The sequence below is a fragment of the Micropterus dolomieu genome, linkage group LG18 (genome assembly GCF_021292245.1).
Source record: "Micropterus dolomieu isolate WLL.071019.BEF.003 ecotype Adirondacks linkage group LG18, ASM2129224v1, whole genome shotgun sequence".
NCBI classification, from domain to species: domain Eukaryota; kingdom Metazoa; phylum Chordata; class Actinopteri; order Centrarchiformes; family Centrarchidae; genus Micropterus; species Micropterus dolomieu.
Window position 1 is genome coordinate 36,367,952 of NC_060167.1, and position 25,676 is coordinate 36,393,627.

General features: G+C 40.6%; 2 protein-coding genes across 3 annotated transcripts in view; both read left to right on the top strand.

Annotated features, from left to right (window-relative positions):
- The window catches only part of LOC123986796 (constitutive coactivator of PPAR-gamma-like protein 1 homolog), a 31,178-nt gene extending 23,602 nt beyond the window's left edge, over positions 1–7,576 (top strand). Inside the window, exons 12-18 of the mRNA XM_046075182.1 lie at positions 1,960–2,074; positions 3,027–3,236; positions 4,350–4,548; positions 4,735–4,864; positions 4,962–5,058; positions 5,959–6,272; positions 7,364–7,576. Coding sequence (XP_045931138.1) covers positions 1,960–2,074; positions 3,027–3,236; positions 4,350–4,548; positions 4,735–4,864; positions 4,962–5,058; positions 5,959–6,272; positions 7,364–7,430 — 1,132 coding nt within the window. The 3' untranslated portion in view covers positions 7,431–7,576. The remainder of the gene's footprint in view (positions 1–1,959; positions 2,075–3,026; positions 3,237–4,349; positions 4,549–4,734; positions 4,865–4,961; positions 5,059–5,958; positions 6,273–7,363) is intronic.
- A 1,522-nt stretch (positions 7,577–9,098) lies between these two features.
- Positions 9,099–25,676, top strand: part of phf2 (PHD finger protein 2) — a 31,909-nt gene continuing 15,331 nt past the window's right edge. For both annotated transcript variants that reach the window (XM_046075179.1, XM_046075180.1), the window contains exons 1-5: positions 9,099–9,406; positions 23,681–23,766; positions 24,037–24,151; positions 24,539–24,699; positions 25,425–25,566. In XM_046075179.1, the coding sequence (XP_045931135.1) occupies positions 9,309–9,406; positions 23,681–23,766; positions 24,037–24,151; positions 24,539–24,699; positions 25,425–25,566 (602 nt within the window). In that variant the 5' untranslated portion in view covers positions 9,099–9,308. The remainder of the gene's footprint in view (positions 9,407–23,680; positions 23,767–24,036; positions 24,152–24,538; positions 24,700–25,424; positions 25,567–25,676) is intronic.

Consider the following 25,676-nt stretch of genomic DNA (forward strand, 5'->3'; position numbering starts at 1 on the left):
TGAGAACATGGATCCATCATGCCTTGTTACCACTGTGCAGGCTGGTGGTGGTGGTGTAATGGTGTGGGGGATGTTTTCTTGGCACACTTTAGGCCCCTTAGTGCCAATTGGGCATCGTTTAAATGCCACGGCCTACCTGAGCATTGTTTCTGACCATGTCCATCCCTTTATGGCCACCATGTACCCATCCTCTGATGGCTACTTCCAGCAGGATAACGCACCATGTCACAAAGCTCCAATCATTTCAAATAGGTTTCTTGAACATGACAATGAGTTCACTGTACTAAAATGGCCCCCACAGTCACCAGATCTCAACCCAATAGAGCATCTTTGGGATGTGGTGGAACGGGAGCTTTGTGCCCTGGATGTGCATCCCACAAATCAGTTCTAACCACCGCACCACCATGCTGCCCATTGAAACGTTATCTCTTACAAAAATGTGAAGAAATGATTGGCTATTGGATCGGTGGGAAAAAAAAACAACATATCACTACTCATGTTCATTTATTTTGTTTGCATTGGAACAACACAAAAAAAGCAGAGAAAACACAAAACAAATCTGAGACATTCCACACAGCACTCTAAAAACGGATTCGGCACCTTTTCAAAATCTTCAGAAATAATTGTATTTCAAGCAGGAGATGCTGTTTTAATTTGTAATTGAACTCACCTGTAGCAATTCACAGGTGCCTGCAATATAGAACTCACACTTACAACCAGTTAAAATGGAGAAAGGTTGCCTCAACATTTGTTCTGTGTACCACACTGAGCATGGACAAAAGATAGAAGAGAAAAGAATTGTCTGAGGATTTGAGAACCAACATTTTGGAAAAGCATGGACAATCTCAAGGCTACAAGACCATTTTAATGTTCCTGTGTCCTCCGTGCAACATGTGGAGACTTACAGCCCATGCCACTGTAGCTAATCTCCCTGGATGTAGACGAAAATGAAAAATTGATGGAACGATTGCAACGAAGGATTGTTGGAATAAAGAACCACAATCAACTTCCAAAGAAATTCAGGCTGACCTGCTGGCACAGGATACAAAAGTGTCGCATTATCTGTCACATTCTAAGTAATAAGGGACGCTATGGTTGGAGATCCAGAAGGACCCCGCTGCTGACAGAAACATAAAAAAACAGATTTGGGTTTGCCTAAACTTACCTAGGGAAACCAAAATCCTTCTGGGAGAACGTCCCGTGGACAGATGAGAATAAAATCAAGCTCTTTGGTAAAGCATCATTCTTCTGTTTTCAGAAACAAAATGAGGCCTTTAAAGAAAAGGACACGGTTCCTAATGTCAAACATGGTGAAGGTTCACTGATGCTTGTGGTTGCTTTGTTGCTTCAGGCACCGGATGTCTTGACCAAATGCACAACATGAAATCTTAAGACTACTAAAGAATTCCGCGGAGCAATAGCAGGACCCAGCTTTCCGACACTTGGCCCTATGACCCAAAGCATACTTCAAAAAGCAATTTAAATGGGTTTAAGACAAAGAACTGGAGAATGGGAATCCCATAGAGCACCTGTGGAGAGATCTCCCAGCAGTTGGGAGAAGGTACTCGTCAAATCTCAGACCTGGAGCAGTTGGCAAAAGAAAATTCCAGTACAGAGGTGTAAAATGGATATTAAGTGCCAGTAATTTTGTCCACTCCATTTTGTGAAATGTTTTTTTTCCCCCTCATGTTTTCTTTTGTGGTGTTCCAATGCAAAAGAAATAAACATGAGAATACCTGCATTTGTAAATGCAACAATTTTCTGAGACAACTAGTGCATTATGTGACAGACACGCAGGGGCGCCTGATATTTTTGGCCATGACTGCAGGTAGACCTCCCTGTCTAGGAGAGGAGTGAGCCCAGTTTGAAGTGGATTGAAAGGGAGTGAGGATTTATTAAGACAGAGCTCATCAGTTCCTGGTGTTTGTAATACTGTTAACCTTCTGTCTTTTGCTTCAGGTTTATGTTACATTGGCCAGGAGTAAGAATTTTGCGTCGTAACGAACTTGACGCTTTCCTAGCTCAAGCACTTTCTCCTAAACTTTATGAGCCTGACCAGCTGCAGGAACTGAAGGTGATTGTGTAGTGTTTATTATATGAGGAGTGTCCAAGAAACACACACAGGCCATGATCTGCCATCTTGTCAATTGTTTACTTGGTCTGTATGTATTTAACTTCCCTAAATGTTACTTCGATTGAGAGAATTGGCAGGCCTGTGTCAGATTTCATGTTTTCTTGTTTCTCTTGACACTCCTTATATTCTCCAGAACAATAACTTTCATTGTCGATTAATCTGTTGATTACTTTCTCGATTAATCGATTAGTTGTTTGGTCTGTAAAACGTCAGAAAATGTCCGTAAGTGTTTCCCCATAGTCCAAGATGACGTTCTTAAATGTTTTACCCAAAGGTATTCAGTTTGCTGTCATAGAGAAGGAGAGAAACCAGCACATATTCACATTTAAGAAGCTGGAATAAAAAAAATTACTTTGATTTATCGATAATTAAAATAGTTGGCAACTAATCGATTAATTGTTGCAGCTCTACTGCAGACAAAGCAACATGCTCCTACAAAACACAGTTTTGTAGGAGCATGTTCCTGAAGCCGTAGCTTTGCACTAAAAGATTTATTTCTGTATAGCTTTGAGTGACTCGGAGGGGTTCTTGTGTCATGTGTGGATGGTTTATCAACTTTGTGTTTCGGACTGAGTTGTACTCATTTGGCCTTTGTTTATGTAAACCATCCACACGAGCTGTGTGCCTTCATCCCTGTGGTCTGTCTGTGTGTAGCCCTGTCTGCTCTCTGCTGTGCCAGAACATCTAGGTTGTGTCTGCTGGTGTTTTGTGTTGGCTGGATTAGGTTGTGTACCACTGTATTTTGGCAGCCATGAGGGAATGGGCTGCTTATGCTTGCTCTGTGCTTTGCTTTGCACCATTCATCTGAATACTCAGTGGGGCTGTTAGAGGAGCATACTGTCTTTTTTCCCCTTTCATTTAGACATTTCATAAGTCTGTTCCTCTTCTACAGATCAACAACCTGGACCCTCGAGGAGTCCAGCTGGCCGCTCTGTTCATGAGCGGAGTGGACATGGCTCTATTTGCCAATGACGCATGTGGACAGCCTATTCCCTGGGAGCACTGCTGTCCCTGGATGTACTTTGATGGCAAGCTGCTTCAGAGTAAACTCATCAGAGTCAACAGGGAGAAGGCCCAGCTCATTGACCTCTGTGATGGTCAGGTAGCTTCATTCACACCACCCACTAGTCAGCAAAACATGCTCTGACTAAAGGGGTTACAGCTGGATGAATAGACAACCTCTCAAAGGTGGCACAAAAAGCCTGCCGTGAGACCCGCTGCCTCCCGATCAAGATTTGTGTCCATTGCGTCGTATTGACTTCATGCGGTCCCCCCCTTTTCTCATTTGTTCCTTTTTCCAGTTTTGTCTATTAGCTTCTGGTTACTGTTGCTGGCTAAATTAAATACAAGTCAAAAGTCTGTCCTGTCGGTTCACAGAGCCTGCTATACATTTCTCAAAGTTGAGAACACACGGCCACACTAAAGTGGAGTTCACATAACTGACTGTGGTCGAACAGAACCGAGCCAAACGGGCATGAAACCAGTTTCTGACCTAAGAGCTAAAGATAAATTTACAGCAATTATGACATTTTTAGGCATTGATAACAAGACAACACACATAATTTCTCACATTAGGCTACAAATTAGTTGTTTAAATAACACTTCACTGACAATAGACTTCTGATTTGATAACTGCACTGACTTAACTGGAAATATTTAAATCAGTATTAAAATAAATTTCAATCAGTACTGCTCACAGTAAAACAAAACCACGACCGATTGTGTAACTGTTTCAGAAAAGACAAAAATTGCCTAAAGGTACAATTTGTAAGAGATGGCCAGAATGTTAGCTGAAAACATTTTTAAAAATTCACTAAAATTATTGACAGAATGTGAAAGAGTAACAGTTCTGACCTTGTGTCTAAGACTTCTATCATGTTGCAGATATCTACTTCTGGTGGCCATTCCTGACTCAGTCAGCAAATAGGACCGCTAAGTTAGTCTAGCTAACGGCAGTTAGCAGCAGTTATGACCTGATATGTGATATGGTGCCCCCTATTCCTTACACATTTTTACAAATAGTACGTGATAAATGGTTTTTGGTTGTAATTATTTTTACAAGCAAGAGGCACAACCTCTTTCAGACAGCGAGAGAAGTTTGTGTCTGTCACCTGACATCTTTTCTGGGTTAAAGATGTAGAACGATTGTAGAAACGTGTTAATGAAACGAATGATGTTTGTTTACAGAGGTCTTGATTGGTTTGTCTCTCTTCAGGCTGAGCTGGTTGCCAAGGTGGAGAAGATGCGTCAGAGCATCCTGGAAGGTCTCAACTTCACTCGGCCGCCTCATCCTCCTCCATTCCCACCTCCGCCACTTCCACCTCCTCACAGGATGCCTTTCTACCCTCCCACTGGCTCCTTCTACCCCCCACCCCCAATGATGCCTCCTCAGGGGAGAGGCAGAGGGATGCCTGGTGAGTACAGCCCATTCAGTTTTGTATTTGGTCTTAGTAAGTCATTAGTAAGTCATTTCATACATTTGCCATCTTTGGAATTTTAAGCTTGTCACCCCCCCCCCCAAACCAAACCAAACCAAACCAAAATGATTGCGAAAGGTTTTGTGTTGCACTTCCACGGATTAACACCATTTGTTTTTCAAGGAATCTCGTCGCAGGGTGGGAAGCTGGAGATAGCTGGCACTGTGGTGGGTCAGTGGGATGGAGCCAGACGCAGCCGAGGAAGAGGAGGCTTCCCTGTCCAGGTGGTGTCTGTTGGTGGACCAAATAGAGGGTAAGTTCAGAAAGAAGATGAGATTTCTTATGCACTTTATTACCTATCTGTTATTATTTATTTGTAAAGCATGTGGACTTGTTTCTGTCTTCTGTAGTCGTCCCAGAGGTGTGATTTCCACGCCCGTCTTCAGGACGTTTGGTCGAGGAGGCAGGTACCACACTCGGACCTTCAAGAGTCAGGGAGCATACCTGGTACGTTAGTGATGAATCACTGTTCACATGGCAGACATGTCCTTCACAATGCAGTCACAATGACCAATACATGCACACCACACCAGCACTACACACAACTGTGTGGATGAAGTGTTCGATGAAGTAGTTCTAGGATTGTGCATTAGAAATGAGGAAATAAGCAGGCATAATGATCGAACTAATGATGAAACTGATGAGAGAAAGTAGGAAGGGAATCACTATGAGAATGTCGCAAGCGTTGCAAATGCTGCAATGTTTTTTACTTGTGAAAAGCTTATGGAAATGTCCCAAAGAAATGGCTCCATCTTCTGGTAAGCATGGATGTGGTCAGTAATTTCAATGGTAGGCGCCCACTAGATTTTGAAATGTCTTGTGTATTAGAGAGAATTCTGTCCTGATGGTGGTGCTAGAGGAATGATTACGGGTCACCAAATACATTAGGGTGCACTACAGACCTGCTGCCCTGGTGGGAAGTATAGTGTCGCTCAGCTTACAATGATGGAACACTTCTTAAATGTTACATTTAGTAGATCTAGTCTAAGGACATATGGGCAAGGGTACTATAAGTGAAATATAAATTCCTCAAACTGGAAAACAACCTCTAGTGTCCCTTTTTTAAGACACTGCAGTAGTCATGTCTGTGGTTGTGCTTCACAAAGATCAAAATACAGCTGTTGCTCTTTTCACTGTTTAATTACAGTGCAACAGCAGAATACACAACCATTGTTTGAGCTATCAACATGGGATGAGTTGTCGTCCCTCAAGTGGTTTGTTTGTTACCAGGACTTTCAGTCCATATTTGTATTTTCTCCATGACTTAAAGAAGAACCCTCCCAGTCACTGTTGCAGTGTAGCTGTCTTTGGCATCAGTTAAAAATCCCTTTTGTCTTTTTATCCAAGGGTAAGCCTGCTCATAAGCCTGCTCATACATCTGGACATGATGCAGTTAAGGAGAGAAAGAAGCCCAAGCCAGAGGAGAGGAAATCCTCTCCTGCACCTCGTGACGGCTCCACCACAGAGAACGGTGTGGAGGACAAAGAGCCAGGCCAGCTGAACGGAGATAAAGAGGAATGCAGGGCTCTCATCCAACCTGAAAGTGCCTTTAGCAGTGACTCCAAGACGTGCAATTCTAATCCTCACTTAAATGCACTAAATGTAGACAGCGGCTGCCACAGAGATGAAGGTCTGGAGGCCGCCGTCTTAAAAAAAGAAGAGTAAGCCTATTTTTCTAGAGAGGGTGAAGGATGAAAGATGGAACAGGGTTAGGATATCTGGAAATTTGGAAAGCGTATAGTCAATGTACATTTTTCTTCTCAGACAAAGAAAAGAGATGAAATTCGGATCCCTCTCAGTAAACGCGAGATATGACACACTGCTGGTTTAAGGAGTTGTTCACTCGCTCATCACCAAGATTTCTACATGTTTATGAGAATGATACTCTTCCTTTTCGTTAGTAAATTGAAGCTTCAATAAGCTTTAATTTTGGTTATTAATATTTTGGTTCTTCTAGGTTAATACTCTTCTAGTACTCGGCGCCATGTGTTTGCCACAGTACGGTTATCAATTTTGTGTTGTCACTGTATAACTGCTTAATGAAAACAAAACGTATAAAGAAAAAGCAAAATGCAACACTTGGTCCCCACTTTGGGTTTGGTTCATGTTTAAGCAGCCAGTTAGTTCAGATGAGCTCCATGTCATTTCAGTCATTTAGCTGTAAGTAACATTTCAAGAAATGGCTCTAAAAATTTAGACGCAAAAGATCTCGTCAAACTCTGATACTCAACTTGGTTTCTTGAATTAAATGTAGAGCTGTAGCATTACCGCTTCAACAAAAACCTGCATGGTTTAAGAGGTGTGTAGTTATTATGCATGTTGTCCTCCTCCATCTTTACAAGTACTGTGACCATTTGGAAATTAAAGAAATGGCTAATGTCAGTGATAGCCTATAAAAGATGTTAACTGTTAGTAACAGATTTGTTCTGACCTTGATTATGTTTTTTTTTTTTTTTTTAATATTGAACTCTGTTGCATTTAATTAAAACAAGAAGTTATATAGCCACTTTGAAATAGTGTAGTCACACTATGTTGTTATTGGTTGTTTTCTGCATTAGAAAAGCTTTAATCAAAATTGTCGCCCCTTTCGCAGCAACGTGCTCGACCTTCCACTTAAGACTTTAGCCGTCAGCCAGTAATCCATTTTGATATTTACTTTAGTGTTGTTTTTACTCATACTACTTCAACGCCAGAATCATCATTTAAAATTTTGACTTAATTCTCCTGAATTCTCCCTCTCATCTTTCATTAGTGATCAGAGAAACGGTGTATTCCCCCAGTCGCCCCCGCAAGAGCTAAATCGGTTACCTTCTATGTAAGTTGATCAGAGTTTCTTCCTAACTCATGGATTGTAAAAGAATGAACTGCTGTTGGGTTTGATTGAATGTTGATGGATTGTGGTGTGGTGTATTTGAAGGCAACTTAGCTACAATGCTTAATAAAACTATATTCTTTTAAGTACAAATTGTTGTTGGTTTCTTTCTTTATCTCTCATCATACTTTAACAGATGTGGACATTAATATTTTAACTTTTCCTTGCTCACTGGCTGACTTTCCGCATCTTTAATTCCCTGCATCCATTGTTAAAAGCAGTAGAGTGAGCAAATCTGCTCTAAATGCAAACAGGCAACATTATTGCTTGTAAGGCTTTACCTTCTGGATATGTAAAGTATATTTTGAGCTGAAGACCAGTTAAGACAGAAGAAATATAAAACAAAATACAGCATGTTAACTAGTTAAACCTACAGTCTTTATAAATTTTTACACTTTAAAAAAAATTGACAAAACATTCTCAGAGTTTTTATAGGCAAATGTAATTATTTTTGTCAAATATTTACCGTACACATTAAGTAGAGGCAGCATTAAGTACAGCATCAAACTTGGGTATGATAATACAAAGAACATGATTCTTAGTTCATAGTTTACCTGAAAACCTTGAAAGTATACCCATAAGTGAAAGCTACTTAAAATTCTGGACTGACCGGTGTGGGGAACTTGACCTGCAACAACATTATGAGACCGATCACCAATACAAACATGGAATGATTTTCTGAAAATTATGCCTTTCTGAAAACAATCAATCCACATACTAACACGTAGCTTTACTACTGTTGGGACAGTGTCAACCAAAGAAAATTTGAGACTAATAAGATTTCTTTGACTAACCAGTTAATTGGAAAATCTGTCAAATTGTTTCTTCAGTATTGTTGAGCCTCTGCAAATGAATACAAGCATGCAAAAGGATCTACTGGACCAAAGCATTTGTGATTATAGTGAATCATATTCCAGTGACGAATACAGTAATGCCCTACTCCCTATACAGAGCCGTTGCCAGCATTAGAAATAATGACAAGCCAACCAGCTAAATTGTACATTTTATTTAGTAACTGAACTATAGTATAGTAGTCTAGTTTTCTGCCTACAGTCACATTTTGAAATATTTAGTCTAAAATCTGTAATCTTGTGTAAACAACAGCTGTTTGTTATCAGTAATAAATGGAACTATAATCATAAAATGTAATGCATGTATTTCACTCTGTCACCAAGTTTGACCAAAATGTCTAGAAAATGAATGACTTCTGTTACTACATAATAATAAATAATATTATACTTAATAATAAAACATAATTCGATATGTATATCTATCTATCTATCTATACATATCTCTCTCTCTCTCTCTCTATATATATATATATATATATATATATATATATGTTGTAATGTCTATTAAGTAATTATGTAATGGCTGCCTGTATGTGTTGCATTCAAATGTGCTGTGAGAAAAAAAAAATCCCGATTGATCGAACATTCATTCATCTGATTTGAGGTCCGCGGATTTAAATCTGCTGCCTGACGTAACTTTCACATTTATTTATTTTTTATTTTTTTCGCAACGACATCGAGGCTAGATTTTCTTCTGGCTGCTAATATGACCGCCTCGGTGCCGTACAGTCACCAGGGGGCATGCACATAGTAATAATAATAATAATGCATTTCAGGAAAGCCTGCGACGACGAGGCTCCATCGTTTCCACCACACGGCCGTGGTGTGATGGAGATGTGCGTTTAGATTCATGTGTCCGGCGGGTCTGCCCCTGGCTTTTTTTCTGGGGAAGATCATATTGGATCATATTGTTTGCAGGACGTTGTTCCTCCTGCAGCCCCCCCAGTCTATCCCGACGTAGTTGTGAATTGAACATGGCGACTGTACCAGTATATTGCATCTGCAGATTACCTTACGACGTGACCCAGTTTATGATCGAGTGCGATGCTTGCAAGGACTGGTTCCACGGCAGGTAAGCCCAGATTGCTCACCGTAGTGTTTTTGTGACGGTTTGCATTTGTGGAAAACAAACAAAAATGGCGAGGTCTCGGTGCGTTTGACAGCTTTGTGGCTCTCAGTCGCCCGTCTACATCTGAAGAGAGGCCGCTTGGAGAAGAAGAAGAAGGCGGAGTTAAATATAGCCGACCGGGGTTGTGACATTTTTCACGAATAACACTGAACATATTCCCCCTATAAAAAGTTACGGTGGTTAATAGAGTGATTTCGGTGTGGGTTTCGTCTATTAGTTGCACTTAATGGGTATTTAACCTCTCCGCATAGCCCCGAACTAAAGCGTTCCCGTCGTAACAAGCGGGCGGTGGAGGCAGCGGGGGAAGCCTCGGCAGACTCGCTGCTCGCTTCTCTCCTATTGCCCCTCTTCCTAACCGCTTTCAGGCCGACATTTCGCTCATATTGTCTGTGAATGTTGTCAAATTCAAGCCGTTCTCCCAGCTTTCACCGAGTGGTTTTACACGGCACGGGTGGAAATCACGACGCGAGTCTGAGCTCAGCCCCGTAACGTTACTGCCTTCCTGCCAGGCTGCAGCTATGGCTGACAATAGCCCGTATTGGATGTCTTTAAGCTTTAGAGGGGGAAATAATACAGTTATACACATTCACTGAGCTGGTGTGTCACTACTTTGAGCTATAGCTAATTGCTCATTTTGTTTCACTGCGATTAAGCGGAGACGAATCGTCCACAGCCGCTCATCACTTTCCCCGACGTACATAAACTGGAATGATCTCGGCCAAATCCCTGTTACCATCATGTTATATTTCCCTCCTGTTGTTGTAGTTGTTGCCACACACGTCTGTCCTTGCAGCAGTCTTTGTTTTGACATGTTTCATGGTGTTCGGCTGCACTCGGGATGTCTTTTGGGGTATAGATCATTTGTTAATCGTGTTTCGTTTGGTGAACGAGCCCTTCAGAGCAACGAACAGTATTTACGCGCCTGAACGTTAACCCTTTAATGCTCCCCTGGCTGCCCGGGCTGTCTGTAGCGTTATCACATTATGTAGTGGTGAATGAAATGCTGGGGAAACGCCATGACCTCCAGTCACCCGTCAGCAGAAGCCAAACAACCAGTATAATGATTTTTCCCCATTAAAAATCCTTCAGTGTATACTCTTGATGTTATATTTACAAAACTTCCACCAGCTTGGTGCTGCTTACAGTGATATACAGTATGTACAGAGATGGGAATTCTGTGTTAATGCCCTGAAGGTTTATGTTCCCTGTTAAATAGCTACTTTTTATTGCCCTACTATTTATTTCCCATACATGAGCTGCTTACAGTAAAATCCAGTCATTCAGGCTCCTGAGCTGAATTAGCGAATAAATAAGGTAATTTAAATCAAAGTACAAATCTCAAAGCCATATTTTTAACTAATTACTTGAAAATGGGATGTCAGAATAATCTATAAATAGCTGATAAAGACTATACCATAATAACTACCATAAAAAGTTTAGAGTGAACAGAAATGAAGAATCATTCTTAAACCTATATTATGTTGTAACTGGATCTGTTGTACTTAGTTTATGGGATGTAGTCACTGTTGAGGATGTAATGCTACTATTCGTCCTGTGTGTCGTCAGCGCAGTTATGATCCACGTGCCTGATGGCAACATGAACAGCACACTGAATACGGTGTGATCCAGCTTTCTAAATACCCTGTTGTGATGAGTTGGAGATACAGCGTATTTGCCTTAGAGGGTCACGTTATTGTACACGGTTAGCTGACATGTAGCACACATTCATATGGAGAGGGCGGTAATCGCTATTAAATATAGTCGAGCTACAAAAAAATACCAAGTGTATAATTTGTGTGGTGTGGAAATATGATTACGCTAGTTGTAACAAGATGGAATAACATTAGTAACAGCACAGTATGTAGTGGTGAGCATAGTAGTTATGTAAAACTCAAATATTGTTGACAACATGCTTATTTGCTGTCACAGAGTCAGATAAGAAGACTGGTATCAGTTTCTATGTGTGTGCAGTACTGGTCTGAGGTGTTTAGCTTGGGTTCACAAAGACACACAGCAGGGGGAAACTGCTAGCTCAGCTTCATCAAAACCGAACAACAACAATTTCTAAGCTCTTATTTACACCCAAGAGCCATCTTGGGTTTGGGCTGTGTTTGAGTCGCAGTGTACAGAAGAGGGCTTTTAAGATGCTCCTTGTGCCCAGCTGTTGTTGATCAGGAAATAGCTAACTGCTGCTAAAACCACAATGTCTTGTTTTTACTATATATTTCTGTTTATCCCATGTTGAATGAACAATCCAGCATGCACGCAAGTCAGCTGCATTTGTCAATATTTTTCAGTATTAACATTGTATTAAATTAATATGAGGTGTTACTTGTAATGACAAACCCACAGAGGGTCAGTGAGCTTTTTAGTCTTTTTTAGTTCATTATTTTGATTTAATGGCCCCCCAATTTATTGCAGACTTCAGTCTCACTGCTCTTTATACAAAAGCAGCAGGCATATGTTTTCAGCAGACAAACTCTGATAAACCAAATATGGAGTTAGCAACTAAACTAGCTGGTGAGGAAGTCAAACATCTTGTGGCTAAAGAGCTAGATATTATTCTCAAGAGTTGGTGAGACCAAACCACAGCTAAAGCATATTGGGCTCACCATTAGAGCCCAACTAAAAAATTGCCCCACTGATATTCCTGGCCAGTATTAGCTTATAGTAGACATGTCAGCCGACATGTGCACCAAACAGTTCTGTACAGAAATGCCAAAGACATGTTTGCAGTAAATTAGAATCGTAATCACTGTAACAATGGTTGCAATGTTTATTTTCAACTGTATAATGTCTTGACTGGCAACCTGTCCAGGGTGTACCCCGCCTTTCGCCCGATGTCAGGTGGGATTGGCTCCAGCCCCCAGTGACCCTGTACGCAGGATTAGCGGTTGACAATGGATGGATGGATGTATAATGTCCTGCTCTATACATTTCTTGGTTGCAGAGCAGGAATATGCCTTGTGGCCTTAAGCCCCCCCCCCGCAACGCCCCAGCTGATTGCGCCAAATTCCTCTCTGCCTTCTTCCTGTCAATGTTTTTTTAGACACCAGTGTCTTTTGTTGATATTCTGAATTCTTATTACTCTCAACTGAGGAAAGAAATTTTGATAAATCAGCAAACGAGCAAGACAAGAAACCATAGTCGACCTGGCCATCGGGAGCACTGGGAGAAATGGCTCTGTGGGCAGCCTGAGCACCCTGTCATACAAAACAACTTTGATTATGTACCAGCCCACGTCCTCCTCAAGGCCAGTTCAACTTTAGTCGAGGTTCTGCAGCAGAAGCTGTAAGAGAGAAGACAGTAGGGAGAAGATAAGTTAGGTTTGGGCTTTTTAGCAACATGTTCAACTTTTCAAGTCATTATGCTCATCAGTGTCAGACGAGATCTTGTGTGTCGACGAGCAAGAGAGCGCTCACGTGTGAAGTGGGGTCTCTGCTAACAGTGACAGACAGATCCATGCTATGAAACTTCTGTATCCTCACTGCGCGACATTATTATAAACTGATGATCTGGTCATGGGTCACATCTCTCTCTCATCCAGGCGCTGTCTCTCCCTTTTCATCTCCTTCAGCTCTCATGCATTAGTTCCATAATTTTATTCTATAGACAGACCTTCTGTCAGCACACAGCAACTGTGACAGACTTCCAGCATGCCTGATGAATGGTTGTGATAATTGACAAGCATTATCTGATTAGAAAAAAAAAAAATTTAAATAAAAAAAGATGAAATTCCAGGCCAGCTGGTCACAATTCTTTAATTACAAAACATATGGGATCCTTCTCGAAACTGTTGTTTATGCCAGTGTTTACATTTATAAACAACTACGCTATAATTTAAAACTCAAGTATCAATATCAGCCTAAAAAATTCAGTATCTGTTGAGCTCAACTTACCGCACATTTAAGCATTGGCCAGACTCCAATGGGGTGAAAATGTTGTTGCTGGATGTGTCAAATGTTAATGTTGTGGCTAATGTTAACATTTTAATGCCGAATTGCAACTGGGTGGAGTGTTATCGTCATCATAACAGTGTGAACGCAATTATGCACTGAAAATAGCAGAAGAATGCAAATTGAGACACTATGTGTGTGCGTTAATGCAGCTAGTAGTTAGCAGCTAGCTTCCAGGCTTTGGAATCAATGTACTGAATATAGTTAAAGATCTTGTCGTTTGTCTCCTGGTAAGAGCATATTTCTCAGATGTGTTTGATTTTACAGTCCTCTTTCTGAATGCCATGATGTGTTTATGCCATTTAAAATTAAGGATGCACCGATCCGATACTGATATTTAATATTGGCCCGAAACTGACTCAGATAGCGGGATGGGGTATCAGTGACAAGGGGGCCGGTCTATTCAATTCAATTCCTACACTATGCATCAGCAGTACTAAGCATTGGTCGACACTCAAAGCCCAGGTATTAGTATCGTAACTGAAAGTCACATCTTTGCATCCTTATTTGAAGTTCAGGGTTTGTTTTGAGTGTGTGTTGTGTTGAGTGTTTTTTGTTAGTAACACTTTCTGGCATCACTATAGTTATTTCACCGTGAACGGGCCTACACAAATAGTGAACACTTCCATACAGTCTTCATTACAGTGAGTCTTTATTGAAGCCAGTATGCTTGATATCATAACAATCATCTGGTAGCTTTGTAGAGTTTGACAAATAAATTGCAAGCAATTCCTTGATAATTACCCAACATGATTATCTACCACAGCAAATACTTATTACTAGTGTATTTGTGTGTATTAGTGGCAATGGAATTTCAATAGTCACATTTGGCTTATCTCAGTTTGGGTCTCCAGTCCCATTGGGTGTGCTCCATGTACTGACTAAGACAGTCCCAGATGCATCCCATTGTAAAGTTTACCAAAGCACCTGTGCCCTGCTCTAGAGGTGGAGGTGGGGAAGTTAACCTGATGTCCATTTGCAAACATCCAGTTATTCCTCATCCTTAAAGGCCTTTTCTCCTGTAAAAGTGAGACAGTGTTTGAAAATGCTTTTGCTATGTTTGCACCTCCCTTGCAGACTAAAACGGCAAATCCAAAGACTTAAAACGGAGAAGTTTGGAAACGCTGCAGACCCCGTTTTCCTTTTAAAACTCCAGAGTAGCGTATTAGTGCTGACAGACAAAAACGGAGGACTTTAAAAACGATGACCCAGACACTCACGTTTAGCTTCCTGATTGGGTCTTATCAGTCATGCCAAGCAAAAACACAATGCTACTGACAGTGTTTGTGTTTTGGTATTTTTATTAAAATATGTCGTACTGTGCAAATAACACACGCTTGTAATGTTACTGTGCATGTCGCTTTATTTGCTTTGCGACGACTCCCAGGCGGTTTTCCGCTACCTTAGTCGCTTTGTACTCCCATGTTAAAGCTCCATCTCTGGGGTGGTTGTTGTAGATGAAGCCTAAGTTAACACTTCCTGTTGCTGCTTCACAATAAAAGCCTTCTGGTGGTTCACTGGAGAAACTAAACTCAGGAAGTGCTGAGTTTGCAATTGCAGAGCATCCATTCATTCATTCCCGCTCTGATAACACAGAGCTGATCAGGGAACAGTACGTGAATGTAAGAAGAAGAAAGTAGGAGTGAAACCTCCAACCAACATTAACTACTAAAGTTACATGGGAGCTACTGATAGCCAAACATAGTATTTTTTATACCTTCTCTGTAGTTACTTGCATCACCATACAATGTCAGTCCACCATGATGTCAACGCAGTTCTGTTTTGTCAGGTAATGTAACCATTTTGCCTCATTGGGACCTCCATGAAAACATCATTTAAAAATAAATGCTCCAGATTTACCTATGGTTAACACATAACTCTAATATCAACATTTAAAAAGCTGTCTGTTTTTAAAGACCAGCGGTTTTAGTCAGACTTGACTGTCTCCACTAGCTATTTGTGAAATCAGAAAGTCTTACCAGACTTTGCAGTGCTTTTCAGTTCCCATAATACATTCAATAGAAAACTGTTGCAAAGGACAAATAGAACTTGATGGGGGACCAACCCCAATAAAGACACATTACATTGTATTAAATGTAAGGCTCATTGTTTACAATGATTTACATATTTTCACTGGAAAATGCCCACATTTAAGAATAAGAAGTAGATTGGTGTATGTTCAAAAATGTGCAACTATGAATGTATCATTTGGTTGGTACAACTTGGTACTAGAGGAATCCTTCCTATTGCATAAAGCTTCACACTGTTCAGCAGTATTTTTATTCCAGATGTAGCCTAAGACCTACACATTTTCTCCCACTATACTTGCTATTCCTCGTCATTTTTCTACTTCACTACAGTCTTTGACTACCCCTTATGGACTAACCTGGCCAGTGACACACACCCAAAAATATAGAAATTGTTTGCAAAACTGTGTGTAATAAGAGCCTATAGGACTAATTGTTATCTTTATTACATATAGACATGCTAGCAACATAAATCTACTTTCTTATGTTATTCCTGTTTGTGACTGTTAGTGGATTATCTGTAGCTTTCACCACACTGACACAGCGTTTCAGTGGTCAGGGTCCTGGCTGTTTTTCGACTACTGTAAAAAAAGAAACAAAGTTAAAAAGGTCCAGTTTGTAACATTTAACTATTGACAGAAATGTAATATACATAACTATGTTTTTTGTGGTGTATAAAGACCTTACATAATGAACCGTTATGTTTTTATTACCTTAGAATGAGACATTTCAATCTACATACACTGCGGGTCCCCTTGCATGCAAGCCGCCATGTTTCTACAGTAGCCCGTGGACAAACTGCTCTACAGAGTGCGTTTCGTCACTATGTTGAATACGTAAAAAGAAGAAGCAGAAGAAGAAGTAGTAGTAGTCTGGTTTGTTAGAAGTAAGAAGAGAAGTGGTTACACACAGTAGATCCACTTTAACCTTGAGAGCTGCAGTCTCTATTCATTAGTCACTGTAACTTGCACTGTACATTTACAGCTAAAAGGAGGCTTATTGTTGATCATTTTCTCTCTGCTCGCCTGCCATTCACCGGTCTTGTGCTATTTAAAAACGACATAATATTCTTTGTGTGGTTCATCAATGGTGATCCGAACGTCACGCGAGGTGCGGACTACTCTGCACAACACTGTGAAGCTGGGGCTCCGTCTCTCTGCCGCTACACACATACACATACACGCAACGCCTACACATGCGCTCTGATCCCCCTTCCTTAAGGGTAATTTTGGATTTATACACGCACTTTAAAAACATTTTTTAAAAGCTTTTTCCTTTTTACATGTTTATTTACAGCATTATATGTTGATATTTATAATGTAATAGGTTGTCTATTAAACTATTTGGAGAAATCTGGTAGTTCTGTGTAAAATCAGAAGTTGATTAGCCCCATATTGCCAAAATCCGCGATCCTCATTTTGCCGCTAAGCTTTGACTGAGATTGACAGACGAATCAGGCTCCGCCCATTGAAGCCTCAAATCTTCAGCTCTTCGGGGTCAACCCTATTGTAGAGTAAACTAATGCTAATCCAGCAACATCTTTGTAGTAGTGTCCATGTTGATTCCACTTTCAAATGCAAGAGCACATGAAGTCAGAAGAACGACTTTACAAATCGTGGGCTGTTCGCAACTCTCACCACTAGATGCCACTAAAACCTACATACTGAACCTTAACAGCAACAATATGTAAGATGTGGTTTTATGTGATTTGGCACTCCGCTCTCCACCAGCAGCATAATGTTGCTCGAAACTTGGGTGGCAGGCCAGCCAACAAAGATAAACAGCAACCAACGAAAGCGCACTGACTGTGCATTCAGACCAAATGTGATTTTAATCCTCACAACGCTTTCCTCGCGGGTTTTTATCGCTGGACTACTGCCAAGTGTACACACACAATGCGATAACGTGAATAAACACAACTCGCGATTACTACAGCTATATGAACCCAAAATAAACATTTTGCTGTGATTTAATTGAAATAAATCGATCAAACTGATGCTGAAATAACTACAATATGATTCAGATTTTTGAATATGAATTCATGCCTTGTCAGGTCTGTCAGCAAAACAACAACTTTTTAAATGTTTGTTTTCTGGGTGGAGTCCGGATTGATCAGAGCTATGCTATACCAGCTTGTTCACAGTAAAGTACAAACATAGCTGGAATAAAGATACAGGCACATATTTTCTGAACTCTCCAGGTTGTCTGGTTTATATTAGAGCCTGACCGATATGGGTTTTTGGGGGCCAATGCGGATATAAAAAAAAATAAAAAATAATAAGAAAAAGATTTATGAGCAGATATTTAGATTTAGAGAATGATTTGGATAGTAGACCCCTTTACTGTATAAACTACTGAAAGTTGGTATGTATGTGGGCTATAAAACCTTTTCTTCAATGGATTATGTTAATAAAATCGATTACAGTCTCAAAAAGTGAACAGTAAACAATTGCACATCAATAAATATTTGCTGGAATGTGCAACTTTTTCATCTGTAAACAGAGTGAGTGAGAGCATGTGTATTTCACTTTACACATAATCTGCCATAATTCCAATGTAGCATATTCACATCTAGTTGATCCCTTTACCTGCACTCTTCTGACCAAAGCTGCGAGAAACCATTTCTCATCATCTGTCTAAATCATGCCGTCTATGATACAGTGAGCTGCTGTTGAATGCATCTAATACCACATGACTCTCTACAACGAGGACCTGCAACTTTGAGATTTCATTTAACTAATGTTATAACTACAACCAGAGCCGTTACGGCTCTGACTGCAGCATTTCACATCTACAATGTCACAAAAAGAGGAGCTACAGGAAGCCGTGTTAGATTCTTGTTCAGCTCACGTTTATTTACATGTCCACTCTGGTTTAATCATTTCAGACATGCAGACTAACTGCAGACAGGCAGCTCGCAGATATATTTAGAATACACCAGAAACTATAGTTTAACGGTTCATTAACGTTAGCGCTCCTCCACTGATAAACACGGCATAGGCTTTGTGGCTAATTTAGCAATGGGCAGCGTGAGCTGTTGTAACATTACATGCTTTTAGAGAATATTTAGAAGTGATGAACTAGAGACAAATGTGAACCGTTCACTAGAACGGCCACACTGTTTCAGAATAAATCTACAGTTAAAGTTAGGTCTGTCAGTAGCGAAGCTTCCAACAGCCAGCTACCGTAACATTAACCTGCTAGGACGCCGGGGAGTGCAGTGAAAAACGGGAGGGTTAGCAAGTCATGAATGTTTTCATGAGAAGAGAAGTGATGGAGTCTGTTTCTATAATAATTATAAAAGTCATGTAATTAACGTGACCGACTCACCGCTAACACAGCCCTCTGCATGTTTGTTTCTACATGCTGCAGTAAGCTCCGGTAAACTCCAAACTTCTGTGGTGTTTGTGGAGCTGCAGCTGGTCGCTCTCTGGTGGGCAAACTATGCAACACCCATGACATGAGTGAAGGATCTGACTCTGTTTCTTTTTTAATTGTCATCTATCTGCCGTTATAAACAGCCGATGCCGATTAAATACAATTAGCCCATATTGACCGATAATAGAAGTCCAACAGAGCTCTGGGTGCTGACAGATGCTAACAACAACAACAGTGGAACTGGAAATGCACGGAAGCTCGCTCCTAAGATGCTGCAATGAAGATAAATCAACGCTGTAATCCCAAAAACTAATAAAAAACTAATTTAATAAAAGCAGTTTACTCCGAGCTCCTGCCGCAGGCGTAGTTGTCAGAGCATAATCCAGACCGACTACGGATATTTCTGTCCAAAAGCTGCAGTGCTGTTCCCGGCTCTGTCCTCGGCTTTTCTCGGCAGCTTAGTAGCTTTCCGTCTGCGTTTTACTTCATCGCTCTGCCTGCTACTCTCCACACAACACTCTGAAGTCGTCGGTGACGTCTGGATCTCAATGCTGATAGGCTATCGCGACACAACATCAAGCGACTTTCTCGCTTGAGTAGAAAATTTTCAACTCACATGAAGGCCTTTGCACCGTCTGCACCTGCCGACGGGAACTTGCGGTGCTCCGCGTCTTTGCATTGACTTTGTATGTAAACACACCGCCCCCAGTGCTCACTTCACTTTTGGTCTGAAAGCACCATTAGAGTAACATTACCAATATCCGAGTGGGTTATCTAGTTTGCTAACATTAGCTCTTCCTTGTCTTTTGCTCGTCACGCTTTTTTTTTCTTCCTTGCTTCGTCCAACGTCTTCATCCGTGTCTTTGCACCACTGTTGTCATGATTCTTTTAGCTTAAAGTAACAAGCTTTAGCAGAAATGTATTGGGTGAGGTGAGGTGCTCTCCCAGCCATATTGGACATCACAGATCATGGCAGAGTATTGTAGGTATCAGCTGTAGGGATGGGTATCTAGTAGAATCGAAACGTCTCAACGCAGTACTTAAATCGATACTTTTTTAAACCAGATTGCTATTTTTATGGATTTGCTTGCCAAGCAACACCCCAAAAGAAAGAGAAGAGCACGCCTTTTTCCCCTTATGTGCCTGCACCATAAACTATATAAAAAAGGCCTGCTGTATCTGTCATGACAGATCTATTTCAGCACCAGCTGCTATCAATTCATTTATTTTTCTGCTATCAAAGTAAGACGGGCCGGTTCTGGCTGGTTACATGAAAACGTCTCATTTACTGCATTTAGCCGACGTGCTACATTGTCGTTAGCTCACCTCTCTGCTTTTCAGTAACTAACATTATTATCTGTGTATCTTTCACAGCTAAATGTGCTGGATGATAATGAAACGGGTAGTGAGCTGGACTGAATATTATAACGAGACTGTGTCACACTTTATAACGGTTAGACCGCAGTAAGTAACTTTACTGTAGTGTTAGTGGATGGCTCTTCCTCTGTGTTGTTGTGACCGTTTTGTTGCAGTGTATTATGTGAGTCACGTTAGTTACAGCGACGGAGAGGTGGAGACGCTGTGTACCTGAGTATCGGTAAAACCACACTAAACCTAAACTCAACGTTATGAAGCGAACAGCGGCAGGGCGGAGCTAATGTAGCGTCAGCTTGCTCCTCGTGGCTGCATTACTATAAGATAGTAAACCACATTTGCTTTTTACCGTTACATCCTTTCTTGCAGGCTAAATCAACACTTTAACAGTGGTACACAGGAAAGTAACATGGGTCGCGTTAGTTGGTGAAGTAATGTGGAAAGCGAAACAACTTTTCACTGCTCAGCGTTAGCCGGCGAGCTAACGTGACTTTCTCTGTTTCGCCAGCTTTACTAATGCTCACTTTGTTTTTACTCGACATCATCTGAACCTGTTTGGTCTGATGGGCTTCAGCACATAAACCTTTATTGTTGTTTTTATGTGAAATCTGCGTTTTGCTGTGAGCTGGTTGTTTTATGGTGTCCCTGTAGTCTGAGCGTACAGGGCTGAATCCGTCCCGGTAGTGGCTGATACAAGCAACAGAGAAAACAGGCGTGTGCTTAACTAACCCTAACAACAAAGGAAATGCAAAAAGAAAAACAACAGATACTTACCCTGACTCCCTGGCCAGGAAACAAAATAAGTGGCAGCTCTCCCCTACTGTTTTGCAGTTACACTTTTATCTTCCAGCACTTGGGTAAAAACTACAACAGAGGGTGAGTTTCCCCGGAACCCCCATCTGGCTGGGGAGGTAGGGGAAAGGGAAGAGAGGGTGTTCGACCTCCACACAGGTTCCTTTATATGGCAAATCCTCCAGCAAAATCCACTATCCACCACCTGGAACATATCAAACACAAAATAGCTCCTCCCTAAGGCAGGGAGGGTAACAGAAACTGCACCTAAACCTATATGACTCCATGTCATAACAACACTGTACACTATTAGCAAGATGCTGGATTGTGTTTGCATTAATATCGAATTAACTGTACATTAAGTACATGTATGTATGTACACTTCCCACAATGCATCGCTCTAGAGTTTTTTTCTTTAAACCCTCTCTGCTTGATCAACGCTAATGCTTCCAAACTCCTCGCCTCACAGAATGTCAGACAAACTTTCGATTTCATTGTCACTTATTATTATTCGAAATTCACACCACAAATTCGCAAACAGAGGAAGTGAATCTATTTGTAATCATCCATTAAAAAGTTAATTCTCAATGTATTCCACAGGCTTTGTTGGACCTCCTGCGAGAAGCCTCCATAAAATGCACTGTCCATCTGTGTTAATAGATAAAAATGACACCAAACGATCAGAGGTGTAATTTGACGAAGCATTTCTGATTTGACTCCTTAGATTGATGATTTGTCGTGAATTAAAGTCACGCTGTTTGCTGGCTTGCGACTGCTTTACAGAAAAGTTAGCTTGATCCCATTGTTTAAACTTTTTCTTTACATAATACAAAACACTGCTTCAGAGGGCATGACAAACAGTACAGATGGAAATCTTTAACACCTAACGGTGACAAACATAAATTTTTATGTATCATCACAGTGCAGGAACTTATCAGATGATATTTTATCCGTCTCATTCCTCTTGCACCCCAGAGAGGTAGGTAGAAGGTTGAAGTCACTTTCTAAAATGTTCAAGGACAACGTTGCCGTGCAGCTCATAAAGTGATGAAAGAACTCAGATGTGGTTTAGACCTGGCCCAGGTTTAAAAATAAACCCTATACTCATAAAATCAATTTTGATACCAACACGGCAACAGTGTAGAGAAAGTTGAGGTAATCTGATCCTATGATGTGCGTTTAGTCTCAGACAGAAACGTGTCAGCAGAATTAGTCTGGAGCTGTGCCACAGCTTTACTGTAGTCAAGGTGAGACGTTTCTATAATCCTCAGACACTGAAAGACAACACCGTACTCCTAACTTGGCAAAAACATGGCTTTCCTGCTACTTAGCAAACAAATTGAAGTGAGTTCACTGCCACACTCTTTGATACGACAAAAAGCGGACAGTAAAAGTGTCTTAACATATGTTTGTCTGCACATTTCATGTTTAGTAAGAGTTTCAGGAGTTTTTCTCCAGGCCTCCAATTTAAGGATGTCATTAACAAGCATTTCCACACACTCATGTGTTTGCCTTCAGTGAAAGCAAGTAGGCGGTGTAGTAAAGCTGTGGAGTTCACAGGGGGAAAAGGAAGTATTCTGGGAAACTCCCACTTCAGTGGAGTTGGGAGCAGAGGCTCCAAACGGGAGGAATTTGCTTGTGCAAAAGAGAAACAGTAGGAGGCGCTGGTCATCATTTGAAACATGTTTTGTTTTCAAATCAATCAACTGGACATTTTTGTGTTTTTAATGTGTTTCCCACGATGCCATTTGTTGCATCAGCACTGAGGCCTGTGCATGTTCTGCACTACATACATTTCTGCTTTCTCTTCACTCTCTAGCCTTAGTTTATATTTCTCATGCTGTTGTGATTTTTACAGATGCACCGATGATCACATTCCAGTCACAAAGAGTGTTATGAGATAAATAAATAGTAATGTAGAAGGGATTATTACATGAAAGGCACAAACAGAGGCAAACTGCCTTGTGCCAATTCAACCAACACTTCCTTCCACAGCAGCCACGCTGTAAACCACAGTGCTATGATATAGAATATTTGTGCATTTAGAGTGTGTAGACGGATATTTATAGTCTCCCAAGTATCGATCTTTTATTATATAAATTGTACATGAGAATTTAACTTTTTTGGTACTATAATAATAACAGCTATTGCTTTTGAGAAGAGGTTTCCTTTGGGGACACAATTTAAAGTTGGAAAAAAATAATAAATTCCAATACATGGCAATATTTTTTAAATCGCAATAATATAGTATTGTGACATTAGTATCGTGATAATATTGCATCGTGGGGCCTCTGGTGATTCCCACTCCTACTTTAAATGTTCTCTGGTTCCAGCTTCTCACGTGAGGATTTGTTTTATATCATTGTAAACAGAGTATCTTAGGGTTTTGGACTGGTGATCAGACAAAACAAGCAATTTGAAGACATCACCTTGGCCGTTTCTCACTAGTTTCACAGCCCTGTTATCAGTGCAGTGATAACATTATAACTTTGACCAAAATAAAAGCATGCATGATGTGACTGATCATAAAACTCAACCAAGTTTCAGTTCTCTTTCAGGCAGGTTGAGTGTTATACTGCAGGGAAGCAGAGAGAACCAAATACAGACATTCAAAACCCTAACAAACCTCTACATGTGGGAAAATGGGTCACATTCCCAAACATTAAAAAGTGTTTCTTGTGTTGTTGCAGCTGTGTTGGGGTGGATGAAGATGACGCTCCAGATATTGACATATATCACTGTCCAAACTGCGAGAAGACCCACGGCAAATCCACATGTAAGTAGCGCTCCTCAGGGTGAGTTGTATTGACTGTTGCTGACTGAAAGTTACTTCTCTTGACAAAGAAGTAAAACAGCTGCCTTGCTGGTATGATTATATCACTTCTTCTCAGCTTTAACTTGTTGACTATTCTTCGTCACGTGACAGAAAATTATTGTCACAGATCTAACATTTAATGTCTGAATATGAAATGAAATTATTTTCATTTTTCTTGCAGTGTGGAGATGTTGGTAGTGTTTTTTATGTTTTATTTTTTCTGTTCCTTAGTGAAAAAGAAAAAGAACTGGAGCAAACATGACACGGGGCAAAGCACAGATATCAAAGCGGTTCAGAACGGCAGTCAGGTTTTCATAAAGGAGCTTCGCAGTAGGACATTTCCAAGGTAAAGACATTATAGACACATGTTTTGTAACTGTCAACACCATAAACGGGGTGACAGTGTGAGATAAAGTGGTGATAATCACACCATCTTTATAACTGAAGTCATACTTAATCTGTAATTGGGCTCACATTTAATGAATTCACTTCTAATCAAATTAAATGATTGCTTATATGGATTTGGCCTCTTGATATTTCATTTGGAATTCTTAAATATTGTCCTCCTGGCAATATTATTCCTGACTTTATTAATAATTCCACTAGAGGGCATAGTCTCATAACTTTTCAGGATCTGTCCTCAGACAGTTTAACAGGTTTAGCAGTCAGGTCTTTATTTCAATTCTGCAATTGGTGAAAAGCCAGTGTGTCACTGGTTGTGTGTGGTTTCCAGTGCTGATGATGTCGTGGTGAAGCTAAGCGGTGGTCAGCTGACCATGGATTACCTGGAGGAGAACGGCTTCAATGAGCCAATCCTGGCTCAGAAGAAAGAGGGCCTAGGCATGTCCATGCCTGCTCCCACCTTCTACATCAGTGATGTGGAGAACTATGTCGGTAAGGAAATACTGCTGACAGTTACTGCACTAACTACTACTGCTGCTGCTATTACTACCGGGATTACTATTCTTGCTGCTGTATAATAATTACTACTTTTGTTTCTACCACCCCTACTACTGCTGTGACTACAGCTGTGACTACTACTAGTGCACTACTGCAACTGTTGCTTTTACCGCCTCTATTACTGCAATAGTCAGCACTAATATTTCTGCTGTTGCTGCTACTATACTGTAGTATTACTAATGATCAACGTACTACTACTAGTACTACTATAATTAATGCTATCCCTACTACTGTTGCTTATACCACTCCGTTACTAGTAACATTACTGGAAGTAGTGACATGAGTAAAACTACCATTACTACTAATAATACATTTCCTGCCACTACTAACAATACTACTTTTACTGTTATATCTACTAATAATGTTTGTTATTCTACTTCTACTACTACATCCATCTGATATTTGTGTTTTAAGATAAAAGAATCAAAAGTTAAGAAATGCACTATACTATTTGCTTTTCAATAGGGGGCGCATCTGTTCTTTCTTCCCTGTGCACAAGCGCTCAGTGATGAGATCACTTCTTACATATCAACAGTATACTGCTACAGACATATTTTGTAAACCAGTTTCCTGTTTAAAGAAAACGTTTAGCTTGTAGGCGGTTAGTTTTCCTTCAGCTTGTTTTATCGTGTCTTCTGTGTCCTCTGTTATTGTCTCAGGTCCTGATGTCGGCGTGGACGTCGTTGACGTCACCAAACAGACCGACAGCAAGATGAAGCTCAAAGAGTTTGTCGATTATTACTACAGCACAAACAGAAAGAAAGTGTTAAATGTCATCAACCTGGAGTTCTCTGACACAAGGTACACACACTGGATCTGAGGATGGTGAAGGTTGAAATGAAGTTTCTAAAATGAGATTTGGCTTCTAAAGCTGGAAAACTCCTGGTGTTCCTTTCTTTTTCCTGTTTTTC